This window comes from Rhopalosiphum padi, chromosome 2 (genome assembly GCF_020882245.1).
Source record: "Rhopalosiphum padi isolate XX-2018 chromosome 2, ASM2088224v1, whole genome shotgun sequence".
Lineage (NCBI taxonomy): Eukaryota > Metazoa > Arthropoda > Insecta > Hemiptera > Aphididae > Rhopalosiphum > Rhopalosiphum padi.
The window spans coordinates 37091272-37115907 of record NC_083598.1 but is presented as its reverse complement, the minus strand read 5'-3'; the positions used below and the strand labels follow the sequence as shown (position 1 = coordinate 37115907).

Genomic DNA, 24636 nt, shown 5'->3' with positions numbered 1-24636 from the left:
GTCTGCGACCACAGAATGACAAAAATATATTCTGTGCTGCTACTAACATAGACAATTCAAATTTTTAGCTATGCATAATTGTTTTAGTATGTTTTTTTACATAATCTGTAAATAATTTGTATAATTTTATTTATTTAAATGTGATGTGATAATTTAATGTATAATATAATTAAATATAATGGAATACAATGTCATAATATGCAATTAAAATATTTTGTTATATAATAGTTTTGTAAAAATTAATTTATGCTATGATTATAATTTAATTATGCTGGACGTAACTAGGCTATCTAAAAAGTTATTATTGGGCGTAAATAAGCTATGACCCTTTTTAAACCTTTTTGGTGGGACTCAAATCACCTAATGACCATGATCTTGATGGAAGTAGTATGCACCGGATTTTGAAATCATTAATTAAGTATAGTTTGTATAATAAAAAAAAAAATTAAGTTTTTAAAATGGCAAATAGTATATTTTTTACTAAATAAAATAGCTGTGATATTTGTGCGCACAATAAGTATAAAGTAAATATAATTAGACCGTCTAATTTAGACGAACAAAAATCAATGTACGTCATTATTATTATTTAAGATAAAGAAAAAATTGAAAAAAAGATGAAATTTAAAGCCAATTTCTCAATGATTTAAATCAAATATTGTATAAATAACTACAGAAATGCTAATGTAACTAGAGATCTGTGTACGTAATATGTACTACGTAGGTAAACAATATAAATAAAATTATTCAAGTCTAAATATGATAAGTATATTACTTACTTTGTGAACAATTATGTAAATTTTAACGATACTAAAATATCGAAATTATAAATACATAATTATAAATATGAATCGAGGGCAGCACTGCCAGCACTGGCAGCAGACCTAATCTACTGGTGAATATTTGTACATAGTGGTGTATTATGGTCTTATGGAATGACTCAATATTATATTATCATATAGTGTTTTCCTTTTAAACTGGGTAAAAAGTAATATCCATAAAAATTCCAACAGTCCGAATATTTGACGAACTAACGCTTGTCATTTAATCACACAAAACATCAGTTATTATATAAAGCTATGAGAGTAACACTTTCATAAAAACGTACACCGTACACTTATTTTCACTTGTCATGACTATTTACGTATTTCTGTCTCAGCTGGAAATTTACTACTATAGTACTATTATATTTTATTATTTATTTATGGGCCGGAAGCCCAATATAATTTTAAGAGATATTAATAGACCTAAGTGGGTGTTACACATACCTAACCTTACAATTATTAGTTGTTTCGTTGCAAAACAGTGAAGTTAATATAAATATCATAATTAATTGAGATACAGCTAATAATAATAAACTATATAATACGTACAAAAAATTGACAATAACAATATCAGCTGTGTAGGTCAGTGGCGTGTTCACGAGGGGGATCAGGGTGTTATATCCCCCCTCCTATTTGGATCGTTTTGTAATGTTATATTATCTACATTCTACATGAAAAAAATTTAGGGTGTGTGACAAGTCAAAAATGAATATCCCCCTTTTAAAAACACTGAGCACACTACTGGTGCAGGTGGTCGTTGCCAAGGCACATAATCTTATTATTATATAAATGATGATTGATTAATAATGAAGAATAAGTACCTAGGTATCTAAGTGGTTAGGTATAAAAACTATTATATTTTACAAAAATAGTCAATAGTTATTATAAAAATATCAATTATTTTAAATCAATATTATTTCAATGTTTTGTTTATATTTTTAAAATAAATACTAAATACAGAGAGTGTTTTTTTTATTGAATAATTATTATTGGCTGAAAATTTTATAATATTTACCAAGGAATTAAAATAAATATAGCTAAATATAATATAGATAATTATCTATACTATATAATATTATAAAGAGGAAATATTTGATTGTTTGTGTTGAATAGGTTCCGAAACTACTGAACCGATTTAAATGAAATTTGGTACATAGATAGTTTAGACACTGAGAAAGGACATATGCTACTTTTTAATACTAAAAAAGGGCTGTAATGGGTTGAAATAGAGGATGGTATATATTATAACAAAATAATTAAAAAAAATTAAAAAAAAAAAGTAATTAGACATATTTTTAGTGTATCCTAGCAACCGCTTAGGAGAAATAACAAACATTATTAAACAATTACAAAATACATATATCTATAGCTTTTACCCCCTTAGAGGTTGAATTTTGAAAAATCTTTTCTTAGTGCTCCTCTACATTGCTTAAGGAACATCTGTACAAAATTTCAAATCTCTAGACCCAGCGATTCGGTCTGGGTGTTAATGAGTGAATTACTAAATAGATAAAAAAAAAAAAAAGTAATTAGATACTTTAGAGTCCAGAGGTGGCCAAACTTTTTGATAAAGTTTACAGAGAAGCTCTAACCCAAAAAATTTAATGATATATGATTCAATATAATTTTATTTTCAATATGATTTAATGATATAATATGATTATATGATTTGAATTCTACGCAAATGAAGTTGCGGGCGCGGATGTTTTAATTAATATGGTAAAACGTTTGTTGGGTCAGCTATTATTAATATAATGTAAAAAAATCTCGGTTTTCATCTGAGGTGACGTTTGTGCGGGCAACGCAAGGTGGGACAGCTAGTTATCATATTAAATACATTTAAAAAATTATTCCGGTACCGGGAATCGAACCCGAGCCTCCTGGGTGAAAGCCAGGTATCCTAGCCACTAGACCATACCGGATTAGTACAAATAATGTGAAAACTATGAATATTTAAGTATTTAATATAAGAAATTGGATATTAAATTATAATTTTTAAACATATAAATAATCATTAAAATTTATAACCATTCATTATTAACTAATAACCAAACTGACTGTTTGAAAAACAAACATTTGGTATGGTTTAAGTGGTGGTAAATTGTTTGGTCTCTATATATTTTAAGCTTCCTTATGAAGGCATTGAAAATCAATGTTAACCTGTAATAGCAAGATATAAATTATAATATGATAAAATTTGTATAATAAAGTTTTGAATTAAAATATTGAGGATGACTAAAATATTATAATTATAGGGATTTGTGAACAATCAAATTAAAAAAGATACATTTTATCATACATTAAAAACTTACAACAGAATCATTATTCATTAGTATAACTATATTAACTAGTGTTATATTTTTATCAATAATATTGTTATTGTGTACAATGCATACATTGATATAGGTATTAGGAAAATTGTTAAACACAATTGTAAAAAAATAACAAAAAAAAAAGTTATTAGTAACTTAATAGGTACAGTAGCTATTTATTATTTATTACTGAGGATGAATATTTTATATTATTTTAATATTTTACATATACTAGTATAGCATTCTATCTATATTCATTTAAAATCCAAAAGATGTACATTTAACGTATTTTAAACCTAATATATTCGTGTATTCTTACACATAATTCGGACGTAAATCGATTTAAGTTCGACCAATTCCAAATACCCCAATAATACACGTATTATTGACGTATATTATACATTTATACGAATATTAATTACGTATATAGGTACATAGTATACACCAACATATTATAACATTATGATATATAATATACTACTTGTATACTTATGGCTATATTAAATATTATGGAAGCCGAAGTTTTAAAATATGTGCGAAAATAGATTAAAAGATAAAATATTGTGAAATATTTAAAAGTATTTAATGATAGCAATCTTTATAAAAGTCATTATATATAAATCTATATTATTTAATTTTTTCTAAAATTCGTTTAATTAAGAATGTTACTAAAATATTTGTACTATAATTATTACATATAACTATTTATATTAATGAAAATAGCTAGGACTTATATAGTTATATGTATTGTTATTGTATGTTTTTTTGCAATATCCTTTTAAAAATATCATTAGTACCTACTTATTTATTAATTAATGTTAACAAGACACAAATCCACTAGATGTATTAATAATACAATATACAAATAATTTATTTTCTATTCTACATATTTTTGTATATTTTAAGTATAAGATGCATAATTTAATTATGTAAACATGAAAAACTTATGTTTTATATTACACTTAGTTGAAAGTAATGTAAAAGGCTCTGTCTATCTCAATTATCAGTCCAAATTTCAAGTTTGTAAAATTAGTGATTTTTGTTTTTAACGAAAACAAATTAAGAATGTGTAAATGTTATGGATTTATTTAAGAGTAAGAAAAAAAACGCATGCATAAAGTAACAACTTAATTCAATTTATTTTTAAATTAACATACTTCTGTAGTTCTGTTTCACTTCATGTACGATAATTTGGAAATTATTGGAAAATCTTTTGTGCATTTTATTACATTATTTTTATTGCATATTTTAGGACATTTTAAAGAAATTTAGAAATGTATACTTTACTTTACTATGAAAAATGTAATAAGTAATAACTGATAAACATTGGTAATTAATATTATATTGTTATTTTGATGATCGAATTTTAAATGAAATATTGAATTGATAAATTATACCTAAAGTGTCAATAATAATTTTCGAGAAACGCCATGAACCAATAGTCTATTAAAAAAAAAAAAAACATCAAACGCATACATTTTTACGCAAATTCTTAGATTTACATAATATATACATACAACATACTTAATACACCATAATACTATATATATATCGTTCCAATCCGTATGTGGAATATCATTTTTTTTCTGCTTATAACTGCTAACTAGTAACAAATATGAATATCTAATGTTTGCAAAACAATCATAGCACTAGAAAAATTGTCCAAGATGTGAGCAAAGACGTCTTGTATATTGTTATGTTTGCAATAAAACTTCACTAGACGTGGTTACGTCGTATCTCTTCGCGACACTGCGCAAAATTGTTATTATGTACAAGTTATGAAATTTCAATGACTTGTAGTCAATGGTATTCGCTGAAGCCATCTCACACCGTGTCGTAACTGTGGAGAGTATTGTTCCGTCGATCCGTAAAACGCGGTAAGATCTTATTAATATACAATTTTGTAAACGATGTTAAATATTAAATAATATTTTATAATTTATGCTTATAAGTTTTAAGATATACAACACGTATTTATAATAGTTCATAAACTTGGATATACATTAATTTAGGGTTATAGGTAAAAATATTAAAATTTTAATTTATCAGCTTATCTAACCAAAGAAAGGCATAATACAAATGAGTATTATTACCTAATAATACTTTCGGTACCTATCAACATATCACTATTATTGGTATTTTAATATAGGCTTAATTATTTTATTTTTTTTATTTTCAATTTGATGCTCTATCTGTATAAAAAAATTGAAAAGCGTTGTTTGACTCTTTCATAATTAAGAACCTTTAATAATTAATATTATTCAAAATTTTGATCATTGGAATTCTTGAACAAACTAAAGTATAAAAAGTAAAAACCTAATTTTAAAATACTTAAATTTGTACAAACTTTTATATTTTAGATTTAAAGTGGAAAGACAAATGTATTAATTTTACAATGATGTTTTTAATTTTTTTATGAGTCCATGATAGTTGTCAATAAAATGATTCTACTTTTATCATTAAGTTTAGTTTTCGGTAGAAAATTGGATTTTGTTTGTAATTTAAATAGGTAAAAATGAAAATAATTCAGTATTTTTTTATAATAGGTTAAAAAAACCAACAAAAAAAAGAAAAACGGAAATTTTTACTCATTTTTGATTTTTGGCAAAAAAGATTAACTTTTTTGGATATAACTCTAAACCGAATAACCATAGATACTTTAAATTTTTATTAAATGTTCATAATTATCATATTTTATTAACGATAAAATTTTCAAAATATTTAAACAATATTTTATCTAGGTATTATAAAGCCTGTACCTATAATAGCCAATATAGATAATTATTTCTTTGCAAATGATATTGTTTAAATTCAAAAACGAATACCCGTAGATAGGTACTTTAAATTTTCACAAAATGTTTATAGTATAATTTTCATTATTTGGTACTTTGTTAACTGAAAAATGTAAATTAAAAAACATTGTACATGTACTTTGAAGTCTTCGAATGTATGTACACTATAATTTAACCTAATCGATGTTATAGTTACTAGATGTGTCTATACATAGGTTGAGAGATTTTTGTTCAAAATCCTATACCGTGGATACTACGTGCTTTGCTTATACATTTCTGAATTGTATGTGATTTATAATTATTCCAGTAATATAAAAAGTTATATTTTACATATTATTATTTATTTACATGGAGTTTTTATAAATTATAAATTATGGTTTTTTTTCACCATCATAGTCCTAGAATTTATATTTTATAAGTTACTTATTATTATTAATATTAAGTATTACTTAATAGTTATTACTGTCATTAGTAACAAATTACTGCGTGTGTAGAGATGAGGTATCTACCTACATAATACATACTCCAATGTCTGCAATAATAATAATTTTATTTAACAACTCTGACTTTTGTAATTATAACGTAACAATAATAGTTTGTATTTACATTTCTAATATTTACCTTAAGCATTATCAAAATGTTCTTATCTTTTAATGTTTGGACATTTTTTAAAACTTTCGTATTAAAATTTAAAAGTGAATTTCAATACAGAATTAAATGCCAAATGGATTTATTTTAATAAATTAAATAATTAAATAATAAATATTTCAATGCGATATGTTCGTTATATAAATTTCAATAATATGTTTGCATCGTTTAATGTGCTTATTAGTATTACCTATACGTTTTAACTCAATTTTTTCTCAAATTAAACGGTAATAGGGTACCTGTTATCAATTATGATGTAGAGTGAAATGTTTGTTTAGCAAGTGTCATTGTTTATAATCTAAAATAACTTCCTTAGTTCATTGTTTTGTAATTCAGTTATTTTACCTACACAGTATTTGTAGTTGTCACGAACAAGTTTAATGACTCAAGAATGTATCTATAAATTATACAACAATGGTGTTATTATTATTATGGTATAGGTATGATACAGCTGGTATATAAATAGTAAAATAAGATATATATTTAACATTGAGAAAATTCCTTTATTGAAGATTATTAGGGTGAGTGGGTGACATTAAAATACATGTATGTGAATAGAAATTTGACGCTTTAAACTCTTAAGGGCGTAACACGTTTCCACCAAAAGTGTATTTTTCCCTTTTCCACCAATATCCGTTTCCAACAAATGAGATCCACCAAACTTATCCACGTTTTTACCAAAACAATTTGTATAGGTACTACGCTCATATTAAAACCTTTAATGCAGTGATTATTTTATTTTACATATTAATGTTGGATTGAAAAAATTATATATTATGGTATACTTTAGTTATATATTATATTGTACTCATATACATGTATATATAATATATATTGTAGAATATACTTTTCGTGAGTTTTTCGGATTGATGTAAAATGTATATATATAAATATACACATATAATCAATGTTTTATGTAAGTTTTCGTATTTGATTGTATGTTAAACTGTTATCGTACTTACCTTTTATGTTGATTAACCCAGATAATATATAACAGGAATATATTTTATGAACAAGTGAAAAGGTTGCTCAGTTTAAATTGTTACAACTATGTGTGTTTAAATAAAACGTGTTATATATTTTAATATAAAGGTAGAATACAATTGTTTGGATGAAAACGTAGTCAATATCTTATTTGGTGGAAACGGGTATCGGTGGAAAAAGGAAAGGTCCACTTTTGGTGGAAACGGCCATCGCACACTTATATAATACAATAAAAAAATAGAGCAATTTTTGTATATTTATTATTTATGATTTATCTGTTACCATTTTTACCAAAATTATTCGTTTTCATATAACAGAAACTATATTATAATATAATCAATATTAATTTGATTACAGCCTGTATACTCATTCTGTGTTCCTCCTTGAAAATCAAATTAAATTATGTAAAACAAAACTATATATATTATTGATAATATAATTAATAGTAAGTATACCTATTGTATTTAATAATATTTATTAATTTTATTTTGACGGTTGCATAGTACCCCAAAGATAATTATCCTAAATCAGTAATATTATTCACTTTTATTTTACTCAGTTTTAATAAATTTAATAAAAAACGATGTTCATCTATTTAAAATCAAACTTTTATGCAAAATTTGTTACCTACTTACTTATTTACTTATTTTATAATTTGATATTATATAATATGAACTGAGAGTAGATTAAAATATTTAATTAAATATTACCTAAAATTAAATTGGTATGCCTATTTCTATTGTTTAGTTCACTTATACTTTATAGAATTTATTGGCTAAGCTATTAGTAAATAATAGTAAAACTGAACTTGTCACCACTAAAAATGTTGAAATTACCTATTTTATTCATATGCTACATACATACAATATGCTGCTCGTTACTGATTAAATCTGTGGAATTAATCATACATTTAATCTTCCAACTTACCTATATAATACTGAATGAAAATATATGTTTTGAACCTTTATAGTGAAAAGCTATAAATTCGTTTATAATCTTATAAAAATACAAGTGGATTTTATTGTTTATTTGAAATTAATTGAAATTGTATGAAACATATTATATTATTGTAACAAATATTTTAAACAATTAAAAAATGTATTCATATTTTTTTCATTACACCATAACACAATGTTAAAACTTTAAACATAGAAAATGAAAATAGAAAACTTAAAGATAATATTACGTATAAAAATATTATATTATAAATTATAAAGTGAGATATTATGATAAATGGTTATATTTATGTTCTTATAATATATAAATATAACATCTGCAATTACAGATACATGTCTAATAGACAGTGTTTTTAAATAATTCCAAATTAAATCAAGTAAAAATATTGTTTATTTAAATTGTTTATAGGTGAAACAATGAATCAGCAATTTCCAGTGCTAGGTTTTTTATTTTATATTTTGATTTTGGCTGAAAATTCAACAACAGTATTAAATAATGTATTGCAAAGTAATCCGATGAACATGGAAAACAATCATTCAACAATACAGATGAAAACAATGCTTTTTAATAGGTAAATATGTTTATTTTTTATTTTTTATATATTTAATAGTTAAGAAACCAGGAAATTCACACTACAGCATAGTAAGTTTTGAATATAGCTAATCTACCACGTCATTAAGTAGGTCACTGTAATATATGTGTAAAATTTGAATTTAATAATAAATTATTGCATAATATACAAAAAATAATTCTAAGCGAAGACATTTTATTTTCTATTTCTAATCATATTTTATAATTTATTTATATTGCTATTAGTAATTTATTTAACTTAAATAATACTCAACTAATCAATATCGTGTATAACGATGTAAAGATGTTCCGTCTTCTGTGGTATAAAGCTTAAAATTAGTTAAAATATTTTGAAAATATTATTATGTATAAAAAATAATATAGACCTTAAATGAAAATTTAAAATCCCTACGATCAATATTTTCTTAGAAATTACAACATAATATTATAATCACAGGTTCAATAAAATATCGTTGATATAAATCGTTATTTTTTGTTGAAGTAGCTATTTTATTTCGTTAACTTTTAAACTTCAAATATCTATAAAAAAAATTATTTATAAGAAAAAAAAATGGCAAAGTAGTAATCACTCTGTTGTATAGTACTACAGTGTCGATTTTATCCCCATCATAATTTAATTCACTTTAATTGATGTGTTAATTTGAATTCAATGATAAATCATTGTACACGATGAATTGGTGAAAAAAGATTCCTAGCATAAACGGTCTAATTTTTGTTAATCAAAGTTACCTATGAAACAATTGTTTTAATAATAATATTTCAATTTTAACTTATGTTCGTCATTTTTTTCTCCAACTATTTTAAAAAAATACTAAGAAATGTCTTTTTCGACCCATCAAAGTACAAACCAGGTCCAATTTAAAATCAGAAACTCCTTTATATGAAATTGATGATCGAAGCATTTTTTAAAATAGAAATAATATCATTTGACAAATAAAACATACATAATTGTAAAATCAATAAATATATTGGTGACCTCAGAATTTAAAATTGTTCTTATGTATGTTAACAATAAAACAACCTGTATGTTATTAAATATATTTTTATTGTTGTAAAAATAACCAATTAAAAACTTTGTATAACATTTTTAACCTATTTGACTTACAAAAAAAAATATTGTATTTTTATAAATTGCAACTATTTGGTTGTAGTAATTTACTTAAATTTTTATAATTTAAGATAAAAAGTAAGGATTTAACTATTAGAAATGTAATTTATTAAAAAAAAAAAAAATGACGATTTATATATATCATTTTGCTACTTTTATATATTATGATTTATATTTTTTCAGAAATATTACTAATTTTAACCGAACAAAGAATTTAAATATACTTAACTCCACATGGTTGAACAGTAGTTTACCTGTTACGCCTGTAATAACTTCTTCTCAAATCAATCGTTTTCCGAGACATGTGCAACAAGTTTCTAATAAAAGTAATAATGAAGAGACAGAATATAAGCGATATATAAAAGTAATATTAGATTTAAAACCTGATAAATATGAAGATATGTATGATTCTTATGATGATGGAAAAAATAATGACAATCGAGGGAGTCTAATTGATGAATTAATTCTACATAAGGAAATAGAACAAAATTCTAAACCAATAACAAGAAATTTAGACGAATCACGAGAAAGAAAAAGATGTACTAAGAAAATTACACAAAATTTAGGTTCTACAAATCATCAGCAATCTCAAAAACTTCTTTTAAGAAATATCGAGGACGGAATAGAACCAACTATTAAATGTACGGATTGTGAACTTTTAAAATCAAATATAAATTCGAAGGAACCCAATAATAATTATGATAGTAATTTACAGTTAGAACAAAAAGACGATGATTACTTTATTAAAGTTTTAAACCAATTAATTGATAAAATAAATAAACCAAAAAATGTAAAATCAAATTTATTTAAAAATCTACCAATACAGACAAGTATCGAACCAACTATATTGGAAAATAGTTTAGTCGAAAATCAAAATACAAATAGCTCTTCTGGTGAAGAAGTGATAGTTAAATTTGAAAAAATAAAAGGAAACCGTATAGTAAATAAACTCGAATCTAGTCCCGAAAATATTTTTGTAAATGGTAATTGGGTAAGAAATAAATTAATAGAAAATAAAATTAATGATTGTAAACCAATAGTAAATGATCGCAGGAATGAGTTAAATGATAAAAATGAATCAATTTCAAACAACGAAATGAAACAATTAAATTTAAAAGATTCTAAAAACCAAGTTATTGAGACTGATGACAATATCTCAAGTAAGCTTAAAGATTTATCAGTAGTAACTGAAGAAAATAAATACATTTTAACATCTCCACTTACGGACGAAAATAAACACCTTTTATTCTCTAGAGAAACCAGTATGCCTTTTGTTGTATCATCTACATCAAAATATAAGCCAGATTCTAATACTGACTTAACGGACGATAATTATAAATTCAAATTTACAACTAAAGATTATACAGACCAATTTAATAAGGAAGAAAATGTTTCAAACCATGAAAAGAATAATAAAAGTCAATATGAGCTAACTGTAAATAATTTTCCAACGACAGTGGCAATATTTGAATCAAGTGAAGAACTAACATCAGATTTAAATGAGGCATCAAAAATAAAAAACTCAGATAAATTTATAGAGTCTAATGATAATAATCCAAAAACGAATTTTTCAGACGAAGAAACAATTGTAGAAAATTCAAATTTAGAGGAAAAAGAAAATAATTCCCCGGATGATAATGTGAATTGTTCTTGCAATAAAAAAATAATCAAGAATATTTTAAGTTCTACGATGGTGACAAATATCACTGAAATAAAAACTGATTTGTATACATCACCAAATAGTTTAAAAATGAATAGTAATAAACGTTCAAATCAATTACCCCAAAAAAATAGTAAAATAAATCAGGCTAAAAATATTACAAATGAAAACCATTTAATGAAGAATAAAAAGGATTTAAATTCTGATTTTTTAGGAAAAAAACAAGTAATTTATGAAAGCACAGGTGAAAATAATCTTAAAGAATCAAATGTAAACTCGTTAGAAGGACCAATATTAAATATTGATGATAATCAGTCTCAAGATACGTACAATAGTAGAACGAATAAAAATAAAAAAATTGATCCAAAAAATTCTTTATTTAAATCCACAATTCCGGAATTGAAACTAAAGGGTCAAATAAAAAGAAATAACGACGAAAATATCAACAACGTGGAAGAAATTAATAATGATAGAAAGCCTTTAATCTCCAAAACTTTACCGCAGAAGAAGACGAGGCAATTTATTGTAAAATTAAAACGTTTTCCACAAAATGATGACAATAATATGGATAAAATCACAGAAAATAATAACATTTCTACTAAAAATTCTGCTCAAATGCTTAATAAGATTAGTCTTACTCCACTTCAATCTATATCAAGTAAACAAAAAGAAAATATTACAAAAAACTCTCCAAGAAAACTTATTGAAAAAATGAAAAATAATATTCTAATAAATGGGAAAATACATACAGAAAGTGATAATAATAAAAATTATATTACTTCGTCTAAAAAAATATTTACTGCTCCCAGAATTTTGTCACAGATACCACTAAAAATTAATAATCATTCGCCCCAGTCTACACCAAGAAATCTAGAAAAACCAATAAAAAATTATGACTTTAATGCAACAAAAAATAGTCCAAGAAAATTTATTACTGAATCGGTTAAATATAATTCATTTAATCCAAATAGTCGTAATTTTAAAAATCTCAATGAAAATAATAATAAAAACATAATTTCTCGAAAAGATAGTATAAATACTAATCATTTAGACCCTGTTCAATTACAAAGACCATCGAGCTTCGTCAAAAATATTGAAAAAACTAAAATTCAAACGACACCAAAAAATAAAATTTTAAATACTTATTCAACAAAAATTCCCACATATATTAAAAGTGGTGATATAAGTACTATTAAAAATAAATATATTTTAAAATCAAAAATTTCTAAACCGGCTCTATTGATCCAAAGTCCAAAAATATTTAGTTCTTCAAACACTACAAAGCAGATGAAAAATAACGAAAATATTCCACTATTAAAATTAAATAAATCGTTAAATAACGCAAAAACAAAATCAAATTCAGAACCGTTATTTTTAGACAAAATAGATAAAACCAAATACAACTTTTTTGACAAAACATTTACTTTGCCTTTAAAAAATAAAAATATTCTCAACGACCAATCTCCTACAGAGCAGGTTTTTATTAAAAAAACTGATACAAACCAAAATTTAAAATTAAAGTATGACGATGCTAATTTGAATTTTTTGTTGAAATCTAATTCACCAGAAAAAATTCAAGTTGAAGACCTATATGACCATGAACATGCACCATACACAAACGAAGATCTAGAGCCAATTGTATTTGATGAATTAACGAAAAAAGCTAACATATCAAATAAAAATTCCCCATTTATTATTCAATCCGCAAACAGCAGACAATTTCCAAATGAAAACCAAAGGCGCAATAAATTAGGCGTAAAATTGTTACAATCAGTGCCAAACAACCAACTAGAATATGATGAAAACTATGATAGCCAGAAAAAAAATAAATTTGAAGCTAATGTCAAAAAACATAAAAATCAGCCAAATTTGAATAAATCAAACAATTTTCCGATTAATACCGTTACGTTGGACAATGATAAATATAATGTAAGTAATCCCAATGACGAATATTCAAATCCGAATAAATTTGGAGTACTTTCGCAAGTGAAAATAGCCGATGGCGTATTTAAGATACCTTTAGTAAGTCAAACAAGTGTTGATAATAACGGTTCCGAGTATGTATCCGAAATTTTTATACCAATTGAAAAACCCGATGGCAAGCACTCAGCTATATCCCTTACAAAGTTATTAACTGGTGATTTTAAATTACTAAATGAGCCCGGGGTAGAACGTCTTTCAGTTATAAAGCCTACGTCAGAAATAGATTCAACTTTGAGTTCAACGCGTAATTCAACGGACTGTGAGAGTAAAGAGCCAGTTAATCCAATCCTGCCGAAGATTCTACAGGCGATTCGAGAAAACGAAAGTTCTGTACCCATACATATAATTCAAATAATCAACAATGGTCAATGTTCGTACAAGGATAATGGTACTGATACAATTAAAAAAATTGTACATGACGACGATAAACATAAATTTCATAAAATCCACAATGAAGATAGAAGATTATCATCCATAAGATCTCAAAATACACCTGATAATAATAAAAAGATACATCGAAACATTGAAAACGCGTACAATCATTTCGATTCAGCAATTTTAGATAGGTTTTTACAAGTGTACTCTCCACACATAGTTTAATACATGCACAATTGTTACAATTCATAATAATATAAACTGTACAGATCGGATAAAATAAAATTATAATGATGTACCTATTAGTTTACCCGACAAATAATATAAACATTTATCTCTTACAAATAAATAACCAGTAATAGACAAGATGAAATACTTTGTTAACTTAAGTAATACTATTAATTATTTGTACATTGTTTTATATTTTTATATTGATTATTTTAAATTAAATTTAAGTATCTAAGGAATTCAACTATAGATACTTTAAATATGTAAAACTTAAATGTATCTATTAAATAAATATTTTTTTAATATTATATATTTATGATGTCATGCTACATGTTCTTATTTGTTCAATGTAATTGTAATAGTAAAATTAGAAAAGTTGTACCAGCAACAAAAGCCTGAAAATAAAATAACAGGTATAATAAAAAATTGTTTTTGTTTATTTTTTATTAGTCAATTATTATATACAATATATTCCCTTAATATTAATCAAATAGTTAAACGAATTAGTAAAAATACTTTCGCATTGGGTTTCCATATTATTCTGATAATAAAAATATATTATGTTACCATAATAATAATTAAAAATCGGATTCGTGGTTATTTCGTCTGTCGTGTTGTGTGGTTTTTATCGTTGTTTTATTGGTTGTAGTCATCATTATGGTATTAATGACTAACCATTATTTACCAAGAAATTCCCAAAGTAGGGTCAACCTCAATTTTTATGACACGAAATGATGGAAAAAATAGCTATGAACCTTAAATTTAATATGATTAAAATATCTAATAATTTTATCAACCAATCTAATCTAATTGTTTAATTTATTTATCGAATTTCATTGAAAAGTAATATTTGAATAAAATATTAAATATAATACATATATGAAAAAAAATTATTATTCAATACATATAATATATTATTGTATTATGTAATATTATGTAACATATTTTATATAAAAATTATGTAACTAATTTATCAATATTTATATTTATTTATTTTTATTTATACTAGATATAAGTATTTAAATGTTCTATGTTTTGTATAAAAACATAATTTATTAAAAATCAAACAAAAATTAGTTCATTTAAATTTAATAATTTAATTATAATATATTATAACTTACAGATGTGATGAGGTGAATGTTCAATGTGAACAAATCACAAGTAGTAAATTCTACCGGACGACTAGACAATTGACTTAAAAATAGTTGTAACTAAAACAATTGAATATTTTTTAATGGATAATAAAATATTTTATAATATTAAATATGAATTTAAACGTACCTCTTGTTTTGTTCTGTTATCTATATAACGGTTATTTATATCAGTTATTATCATTTTTGGCCTGTGTGCCTAAAGTGTAAAAAATAAAACAAGATAACAATCACGTTTCATTAAATGTACATTAAATTATAAGTTAAATAAATTGATCCCAAAGTATTATCATTAAAATTTCTAAACATATCCAAGCAAAGATTATTTTCATTGACGCGGTAAGATAGAGGCGAATCGAGAAAATGTGACTAAGTTGTATTTTATATTGTCAACAATTCTTATTCGTGGATTATATAAATATTTTAAGAAATAAAAATAAAAGTTTTTAAGATTTACTCTTACATAAATATTTTTTTATAGGTGGTTATTTGTTTGAATTTGAAAGAACCATATAACTCAACACTGAATTTTCATTATGAAAATATAATCAATGTACCTACTTGTTAACATGCTAGAATTAAATCAATTATTTAATAATAAATTAGTTTCATACAACCTTAAATAGTTAAATACACACATGTATAGACATGTACGTACATGGTACATATTTAAGTAATAAATTGAGAAAACAGCTTTAACCCATGTCCAATTTAATTAAATTATTCAATGACGATCCGGCACCGACATTTTACTTATATTTTATTATAATTATTATGGTTAGAATAATTTCGATATGTTTAGAAAAAATCCAAGTTTACGCAATGGAGAGACCTTTTTGCCCTTTTAATTCCTATACAAAGCATTACAGTTTATAAATTTCAAGTTTCCAATTATAATACATTTTTAAATAAATTCAATACCTATTACTTTTATATAGTTTGAAAACTAGTACGTATTATAGAATGCAGTTTACTCGCTCTGATAGAAGATTTCCAGTACTATATTTTTAGTTAATGTTTAAGGCATAATGTTTATGTCTAATTAAAAACTACACCTTAAGATACTTATCATTATATTATAAAATATAAAATGTGTACCTGTGTTGTAGTAATATGTGATGTCAATACAATTACGCAAAATCTGAACGAATATTGTAGAAGCCATCCGTAAAGTAGAAAATTCGTTTTGGTCACGTTAGATTCAACAGATAATGCACCGTAAATATCAAATAATGCCATTATAAATATTAGACATATGGACAATCCTAACTGTATGCCATATAATTCGTTAAGTTTAACAGCGATGTCTCGGACAAATTGATGCTTCATCCTGATTAGTTCGACGTGGTTAGCTAGTTGATGGACTACGATGAGTATTGAAGATGGTGAAACACCTTGGGTTTCCAAATCAACAAAAGTGTTATTATTATTTAGCCGTTCACTTTGTAATACAACTGGATATTTGTTTTTTAATATAGTTTTTATCTTTAGCGTAACCATTTCCTCATTGATTGATTGAAATTTTTGGAACAATCCAATACAATGTACAATAAAATGTATTTCTGTGGAACAAATGCTCCAATTATGTATGTACATCATCGTATAAAAAAACATAGCATTTATTTTCCCAAAGTTAGAATAAATCAAATAAATCCTTAATATGTTTATGGGCACTATGATAATTATGTACGCAAATATTATAGCTATAGAAATGAAATAAAGATATTTTTTTTTGGAAATGCTTTCTGGAAAGTAAATTTCATACTCTTCAACTTTTTTCATGTAGTTTGGAAAATCATTCTTACTTTTAAATATATTTGTAATTCTAGATAAGAGGCATGTGATAGCAATAGATCGAGAAAACATAGCTAATATATCTGTTTTTACTGGATTTTTACATTCAGACAATGAACAAATGATGGCAGGTGCATTTAAACAATTCATTACACATGTCATTGCTAAAATTAAAAAGTATACTAATTTTAGATAGAATTTCAGTTTATTGAAATAGAACTTAAACATTATACTAAAATAAATATCGCAACATAACTGACTAACTAAATTATAAAAAACAATAATGTGATCAAGAAATCGTGTATTTTATAAAATATAATTGCTGATCCAATTATATAGAAAAAATCTATCATAGTTTTAAATGTCTATCACATTTGTTTACACATAATTATTTTAAAAAGTAGCGTGTCATAATTTATACATACATACATTATAAATATTTACTACCATCAAAAGTTAAATTTTTGGGGAATGATTCTAAATATTTAACAGCATATTAGCATTTATTTTGAAATGTTTTTTTTATACTTTCATACTGCTATAAAATATTATAAAAATATGATAAACTATGTTTAAATAATCTTAAATATTATTTTTAGTGTGGTATTGTTTTCATTTTTCTTTATTTAACGGAACTGTAACAATATAACAATATAAGTTGTACCCGCAACTATAGCCTGAAAAAATAATTATGTATTTATTAGTAATTTTAATTAAGTTAGACACTTTAAATTGTCAATATAAATATATATATTCGTCGAGTGTAACATTACATTACACGGTATTATTATACTTAAAAATGTAACGTGTAAATAATTTATAATATTTTTATGGCATTACTTTAAATACATATATACGTGTATATATGTTTTCAATTAAGATACTATCACTGTAATCAATATACATTTTTAAATATCAGATTATTCTTTACCAAACAAAAAAAAAATGAATTATTATATGTTATGTAAAAAATTGTTTATTTTTCAAATCAGAAAATTTATTAAGTCAATACTTTAATTAAAAAAGTTTAACATTAGTAAACTTACAGAAGTGATGAGGTGTGTATTTAGAGTCAAAAAATCAAAGGTTGTAAACTCCATTGAATGATTACATACTTGACTCAAAAACAGTCGTAACTAAAAAAATAATAAAATTTAGAAACAAAAAATTATATTTATTACAAACAATGTTACCTCTTCTTTTGTTCTGCTATCTAAGTTACGATTATGTATATCAGTAATAAGCGTTTTTGTTCTGTGTCCCTAAAATTAAGTAAAATTATTCAAATGAAGGTATTTAAAGATGAGTACTCATTCTACAAAAGTAAGTAAAACAGTGCCTACAAACCGTACCCTACTTTTTATACCAGAATAAAATGTATGCTTTATATTAAAATAATTATTTTATGAAGGTTTTGGCAAAATAATATAATATAATTAATATTTTTATTAGGTACATCAAGTACTTATTACACACAAGTATACCGCATATTATATAAGAAGATGTTTTGCATTTAAAGATACGTTATTCTATCGTTCGTTAATTTATTGAAACCTATTTGTATAACTCACGTCAACATTAAAATTTGTTATATATTTTTTAAATCAACAATTATTACCTCTTTCGTGGTTATATGTGAAGTCAGTATAACTATAATAAATCTGAATATATACTGTGTAAGCCATCCATAAAATAGTAAAGGAGTTTTCGTATTGGCAAATTCAGTTGTTACGACTTCGTAAACATCAAACAATAACATTATAAACAAAACAGAAACAGACATTCCTAGTTGGATGCTGTATATTTCATTTAGATCACTAACTGACTCACAGACAAATTGATGTCTCATCTTAAGTAGTTCAACATTACGAGCTGATGGATACAATTCAATACTTTTGCGTTCTTCAGATTTTAATACAAACGGGTATCTATTCAATAAAATCGCTTTTGACTTCATCATGGACATATCTTCATTGATTGATTGAAATTTCACATACAATCCGAAACAATGCACCATAAACTGTATTTCCGTCACAGACATGCTCACATTTTGTATGTACATTAATAAAATAAATAAATATATTATTATATTTTTAAAATAATAATATATCAAATACAATCTGTATGCGTTAAACGGTAGTACCAATAAAGAGTAAAAAAACACGACGACAATTATAAAAAAACGGCGAAAATTTTCTTTGCCTACTGACATCGGATAGTAAACTTCATATTCCTTGATTTTCTTCTTGTAACTAGCAATCGCACTTATGTTTTTGTACATAACCGTAATTCTAGATATCAGGCATGTGATAGCTACAGTTCGTGGAAACATGGACACCATGGTCACAAACGTAGAATTGTTACAAATGTTAATTAGACACATAATTTTTGGAGCTTCTATGTAATTATAAACACACGATAACACAACTAATATAGAAATCACTAATCCAATGTTGTAGTACAGTTTATTATGAAGAAAATTGAACATTATCTATTCAGGGAAAAAACAATATTTTTACAGAAACGCATAAACCTTTTCCGTAAATGATTCAGTTATTGCCGCAACAGTGGACTGTGAATAAATTAATGGACAGCTGTTTGTTTTTAATTACTAACTTTTGTTAGGTATCGTTATGTCTTATGTTTTCTAAGTACTTGTAATATTGTTTACCAATCGAAGGAGTACTTAACACCTTAACACGTTTAAAATAATTTGAAACTTAAATCGTATTTAATTGTATAGGTGTTGTTTATTGATAATTATATATATGATATAAAATATAATGAAGACAATAAAATATGTTATAATATGTCTATTAAAGTTTTACGTGATACAATACATATCAATAAAATTATTTATTTCATAAACATTTATAGGTTTCATAGATATTTTATTTTTAATTTTAATTTTTAATATATTTAATTACATAATGTGTTTAAATAAGTAAAACTATAAGTGAATGTGATGAGAGAAAAAAATGTGTTTCAGCCTCCCAGTGGAGGAACTTCGAGCATAGATATTCGTAGTTGTAATACTTACAATGAATGTTTTGGTATAATTATTACTTTAATTATTATTATTGTAATATTTGACAATTTAAATTTAATTTAAAAATTGTTAACCTAATTGAATTGTAATAATATAACAAGATATGTTGTAGCAGCAGCAATTGCCTGTGAACAATATAAATTGAATAAAATCTATTAATAACTCTTTTAAAATAATTTAATGAACATATAAACACTATACCTAGTACCATAGATTAAATAACACTATGGTACAGGTCTATATAATCTATTTAGTTATGTAGTTATGGTGGTTATAAGAATAGTAATAATCAATTATAATGTATATAATAACACATAAAAACTTCTCTATTTTGATTATGTAAGATTTGAATAGGCCTGTGAATTGAAATTAATTATACTAAAGTTAATTTATTATTACCTATAACCAAATAATTTAATAATTTAATGACCTTAAAAATTTGAACGGTCACAAATGATTTTTTTTAATGAAAAGTTACCCTCCTTTCGTATATACCTCCCCCATCAATAACTGACTTAAATAGTATATTATATTTTTTTCTGGAGTATGAATAACTTTATAAGTTTATTTTACAATATAATATGTAATATTATAATTTAACATACAGATGTGATTAGATGAGTATTTAAAGTGAAGAAATCGCAAGCAGTAAATTCAATCACACAACTGCACATTTGATTCAGGAACAATTGTATCTGTTGAGTAAAAATATAGTGTTTACATTATTGAAACATCAATCGATTAAATTTAAAAGTTTATATTGAATAAAAACATATCTGCATACCTCTTCTTTTGTATTCTTGTCTAAATAACGATTATGTATGTCCGTTATGAGTATCTTTGATTTTAGTGCCTATAAAAAATATTAAAAATTTTAATAGTAAAACAAGGTTAAATTTAATGTGATATGAAAATATTTTTTTACTACAACATTTTTGTTTCTTCTAATAACAGTCCGTAAATCTAAAGACAAATAAAATAACGAATAAAAATGTTTCATTGTTTTTTGTATTACGGTTACTGATTATTTAAATTGTTCTAACATTTTATATTTAATGATGATTTTACAATATTAAATCGTTGTTTTTTAAACTGATTAGTGACTGTTAATTATGCGATTTACCAAAGTGTATATATATAAGTATTATACATAGTTCGTCCCGTGTCTAATATATACTAATATAACGCGAACATTAAAACTAATTATTAATATTTAAATAATATAATTTTATATACCTAATCACCTAGTATTATAAAATATACAATATGTGCATATTGCATGCTTCATTAGTTTATACATTATACATTATTTTTATTAATGGACGATTTTTAAAATATAATTTATTATATTAAAATCTTCTAAATATTAATAGTCTATGTATTATTATTACATCTACATTAGCCAACTTTGCTATCAGGTAGTTACGATGTACACCAAAGTGGTACCTACATCGACTACACCCTATAATAATTTTGCCTAACTCATTTTAACGTGGATAGATTGCATTCGATAAATTATTTCTCAAAATACACTTCACCATCCTGCAGACACATTGTGTTTTTTGTGTATAATGAAAAATGAAAATTTTGAGTCTAAGTAATTTTACCTATCAACAATGCTGCGTGATCATTATAATAATTGTATTATTGAATTTTTTTATTCTTTTTTTAATATTAAAATTTTATTTTGAGATACCGGAAAAAAGTACCTACAACAGTGGTGTAGCTAAATTGTCTATCTAAATCGCCGCGTGATTGTAATTTTACTATTAAAATAGTATTATACTTTTTTTTTAAATAATAATTATTATTGTGTGTTATAAAAAAATTAACTTAATGGAATTAATCCGATACTAAAACCGAATTTAAAAAGGTAAATGTCATATTATTGAGGATATCTAAGTAAGTTGAAAGAGTATAATAAAAATCGTACGTCATATGCTGGTGTAATATAATATAACGTATTATGACGTATAAATACTATATTATTATAAACACAATTTTATAATATAAACTACTTATACATATAAATCAGCTATCAAAAATTTTAGTACACTCAATATTTTAGGTCTATATGTGGTTATAAAAATTCATTTTTTATTGTCATGAGATGATGAAATTATTACTATATAAGTTTGTAAATCGAGTTTTTAGAAAATTGTGTTCGATATGAATATAATATTTATTATAATGGCATTATGAATAATTTAATAAGCCTACAATTTTTTATCACGTATAAATCTTTTATAATAATATAGTATTTACTATTTAATTTACCTGTTTCGATGTTAGGTGTGCTAAAATTGTAACGGATCCAAATCGTACGGAGTATTGTAAAATCCAACCGTATATCAGTATATTAGATTTAGTTGGATTCATTATCCCCCGGATATGATAATACAGATCGAACATGGAGAACAGACATAGTGAACACATTGACAATCCCAATTGGACGCCAAATAAATCGTTTAAGTTGTTCACTGCTTCGCGAGCCAATCTGTGTTTAACTTTTAATTGCTCGACAAAATTAGCTATCGAGTGACCGGCAGCCAGCGTTTGTAGAACATCTCTGTTGTAATCAACGGTATTCAAATTTTTCCCGTATTTTTCTCTTGCCCGTAGCATGAACGGGTATTTGTTTCGTACGACAGTATCGATCTTAAGTGCCATTAAATCTTTGTTGATCCCAACGAATTTTTGGTAGAGGATAAAACACAAGATGGTAAAATGAGTTTCAATACAATACATACTCATGTTCTGAATATACATAAAGATAAAAATGAATATTGTAAAATCCGATCTATATAACATCTTCCACAATCTAAAAGAATTTACCGGTACAGTTAGTAGTAAACATAATAATACAATTCGAGATGATACTTTTTTTAATACTTCCGTTTCAAATTGAGTCATTGGTGTGAATAGGTGAAACTTTTCTATATTTTTCTTGTACTGTATTAAAATACTATTACCTTTGAGAAATATAACCAGTCTTGATATCACACAAGTACTTGATACCACCCTTATAAACAGTCCTTTTATTACAGTAGATAAAGAACCATCGCATTTCCCGTCAAGCGCACATACAACATTAGGTGTAATGTAGAAGTTATAAATAGATGTTATTATTAATGACGTAGAAAAAACGATTTGCCATTTATTGTAACTTAAATCGATAGAAATTACACTAAAAATGTTCCAAAACAAAGTAGACCATTTATTCATTAAATGAAACATTATGGTCTGTAAACTACCTGACTGCCTATGTTTAACCACTTTTATAAAATTATATCATTTTGTATTTAAAAGTAGAATCCCCACTAATGGCCTAAAATATGAATGGTTTCTAGTCACTGAGGTAAAATAAAAACAACAATTCTGTTTACTCTTTATTCAGTATAGGTATGTTTTGTTCATACTATAATAACTAAATTTTGTTTTTTAACTTACGTTGTTTGTTAATTTATTATTTACTATAAAAACTTTCATACTAAAAAATAAAAAATGTATAATAATTAATAATACTACTGATAATGATACTATTTATATTACAACAATAATAATTATAAATTAATAATACTTTTTATCATTTTTAAATGTTATAATTATTTTTAAAATATGTTTTTAAAATTATAATTACACTGGAAAAGAAACAGTTTAATTTTATTCTCGGTATTTGCCCTGATATATTCTCAAAATTAAGTACTCTTCCATGGTAATCTATATCGTTAATTTATTAATTTATGTTCAACTTCATAATTCACATGTTAAATAAATATACAAACAATTTAATGTTTAAATTATATTTTAATATTTTAATTAGTTCTGTGCGTTTCGCCGGCGTACTGATACACAATTTTTGTTTAGAAACTAAGTAACTGATGTTAATTATTTTCAATTTATATTGTTTAATGAACTTGTAATAATACAACAAGATACGTTATTCCCGTAGCAAAAGCCTAAAAAAAAAAAAAAATTTTTTATTTTGTCTAATCAATACTTGTACATATAAGTAAATCAAATAAGCACAGTTCATATAATATTTTAATTCAACGTCAACTTTCATTTTTATAATATTCGTACATTTTATACTTAAATAAAACAATAATATGATGATTATATTTTAAAAACTATTTACAATAAATCATTTAAACATAGTTGTTTTAATTAAATTAATTAATAC

At 24.4% G+C, this 24636-nt stretch overlaps 3 protein-coding genes and 1 non-coding gene across 4 annotated transcripts; 1 reads left to right on the top strand and 3 right to left on the bottom strand.

Moving 5' to 3' along the window:
* Window positions 1–2671: 2671 nt before the first annotated feature.
* Trnae-uuc (transfer RNA glutamic acid (anticodon UUC)) lies at window positions 2672–2743 on the bottom strand. The gene has a single exon. It is a non-coding gene; the product is annotated as a tRNA-Glu (tRNA).
* A 2201-nt stretch (window positions 2744–4944) lies between these two features.
* Window positions 4945–14605, top strand: LOC132921048 (GATA zinc finger domain-containing protein 14-like). Its single transcript, XM_060983868.1, has 3 exons — window positions 4945–5010; window positions 8923–9085; window positions 10397–14605. Exons 2-3 carry the CDS (start codon window positions 8931–8933, stop codon window positions 14454–14456), a joined length of 4215 nt encoding a protein of 1404 aa, XP_060839851.1. The 5' UTR covers window positions 4945–5010; window positions 8923–8930; the 3' UTR covers window positions 14457–14605.
* Window positions 14606–14803: 198 nt separating this feature from the next.
* On the bottom strand, window positions 14804–17632 carry LOC132919641 (uncharacterized). The gene is made up of 4 exons (XM_060981380.1): window positions 16709–17632; window positions 15741–15809; window positions 15581–15670; window positions 14804–14854 (listed from the first exon to the last, which is right to left on the bottom strand). The coding sequence occupies exons 1-4, from the start codon at window positions 17630–17632 to the stop codon at window positions 14804–14806; spliced, it is 1134 nt and encodes a 377-aa protein (XP_060837363.1).
* A 2722-nt stretch (window positions 17633–20354) lies between these two features.
* LOC132923284 (gustatory receptor for sugar taste 43a-like) lies at window positions 20355–23690 on the bottom strand. Its single transcript, XM_060987167.1, has 4 exons — window positions 22731–23690; window positions 21238–21306; window positions 21059–21148; window positions 20355–20578 (listed from the first exon to the last, which is right to left on the bottom strand). Exons 1-4 carry the CDS (start codon window positions 23688–23690, stop codon window positions 20528–20530), a joined length of 1170 nt encoding a protein of 389 aa, XP_060843150.1. The 3' UTR covers window positions 20355–20527.
* Window positions 23691–24636: the final 946 nt, after the last annotated feature.

Excerpts from the sequence above, each read along its gene's own strand:
- LOC132923284 (XM_060987167.1), bottom strand. The coding sequence starts at position 23,690 with ATGTTTCATTTAATGAATAAATGGTCTACTTTGTTTTGGAACATTTTT. Across the intron at positions 21,307-22,730 it reads CACACCTAACATCGAAACAG|GCACTAAAATCAAAGATACT; the intron begins GTAAATTAAATA and ends TATTTTTTATAG. Across the intron at positions 21,149-21,237 it reads ACAAGAATACAAAAGAAGAG|ATACAATTGTTCCTGAATCA; the intron begins GTATGCAGATAT and ends TTTACTCAACAG.
- LOC132919641 (XM_060981380.1), bottom strand. The coding sequence starts at position 17,632 with ATGTTTAAGTTCTATTTCAATAAACTGAAATTCTATCTAAAATTAGTA. Across the intron at positions 15,810-16,708 it reads CACATATTACTACAACACAG|GCACACAGGCCAAAAATGAT; the intron begins GTACACATTTTA and ends TTTACACTTTAG. Across the intron at positions 14,855-15,580 it reads ACATTCACCTCATCACATCT|GCTTTTGTTGCTGGTACAAC; the intron begins GTAAGTTATAAT and ends TTTTATTTTCAG.
- LOC132921048 (XM_060983868.1), top strand. The coding sequence starts at position 8,931 with ATGAATCAGCAATTTCCAGTGCTAGGTTTTTTATTTTATATTTTGATT. Across the intron at positions 9,086-10,396 it reads AAAACAATGCTTTTTAATAG|AAATATTACTAATTTTAACC; the intron begins GTAAATATGTTT and ends ATATTTTTTCAG.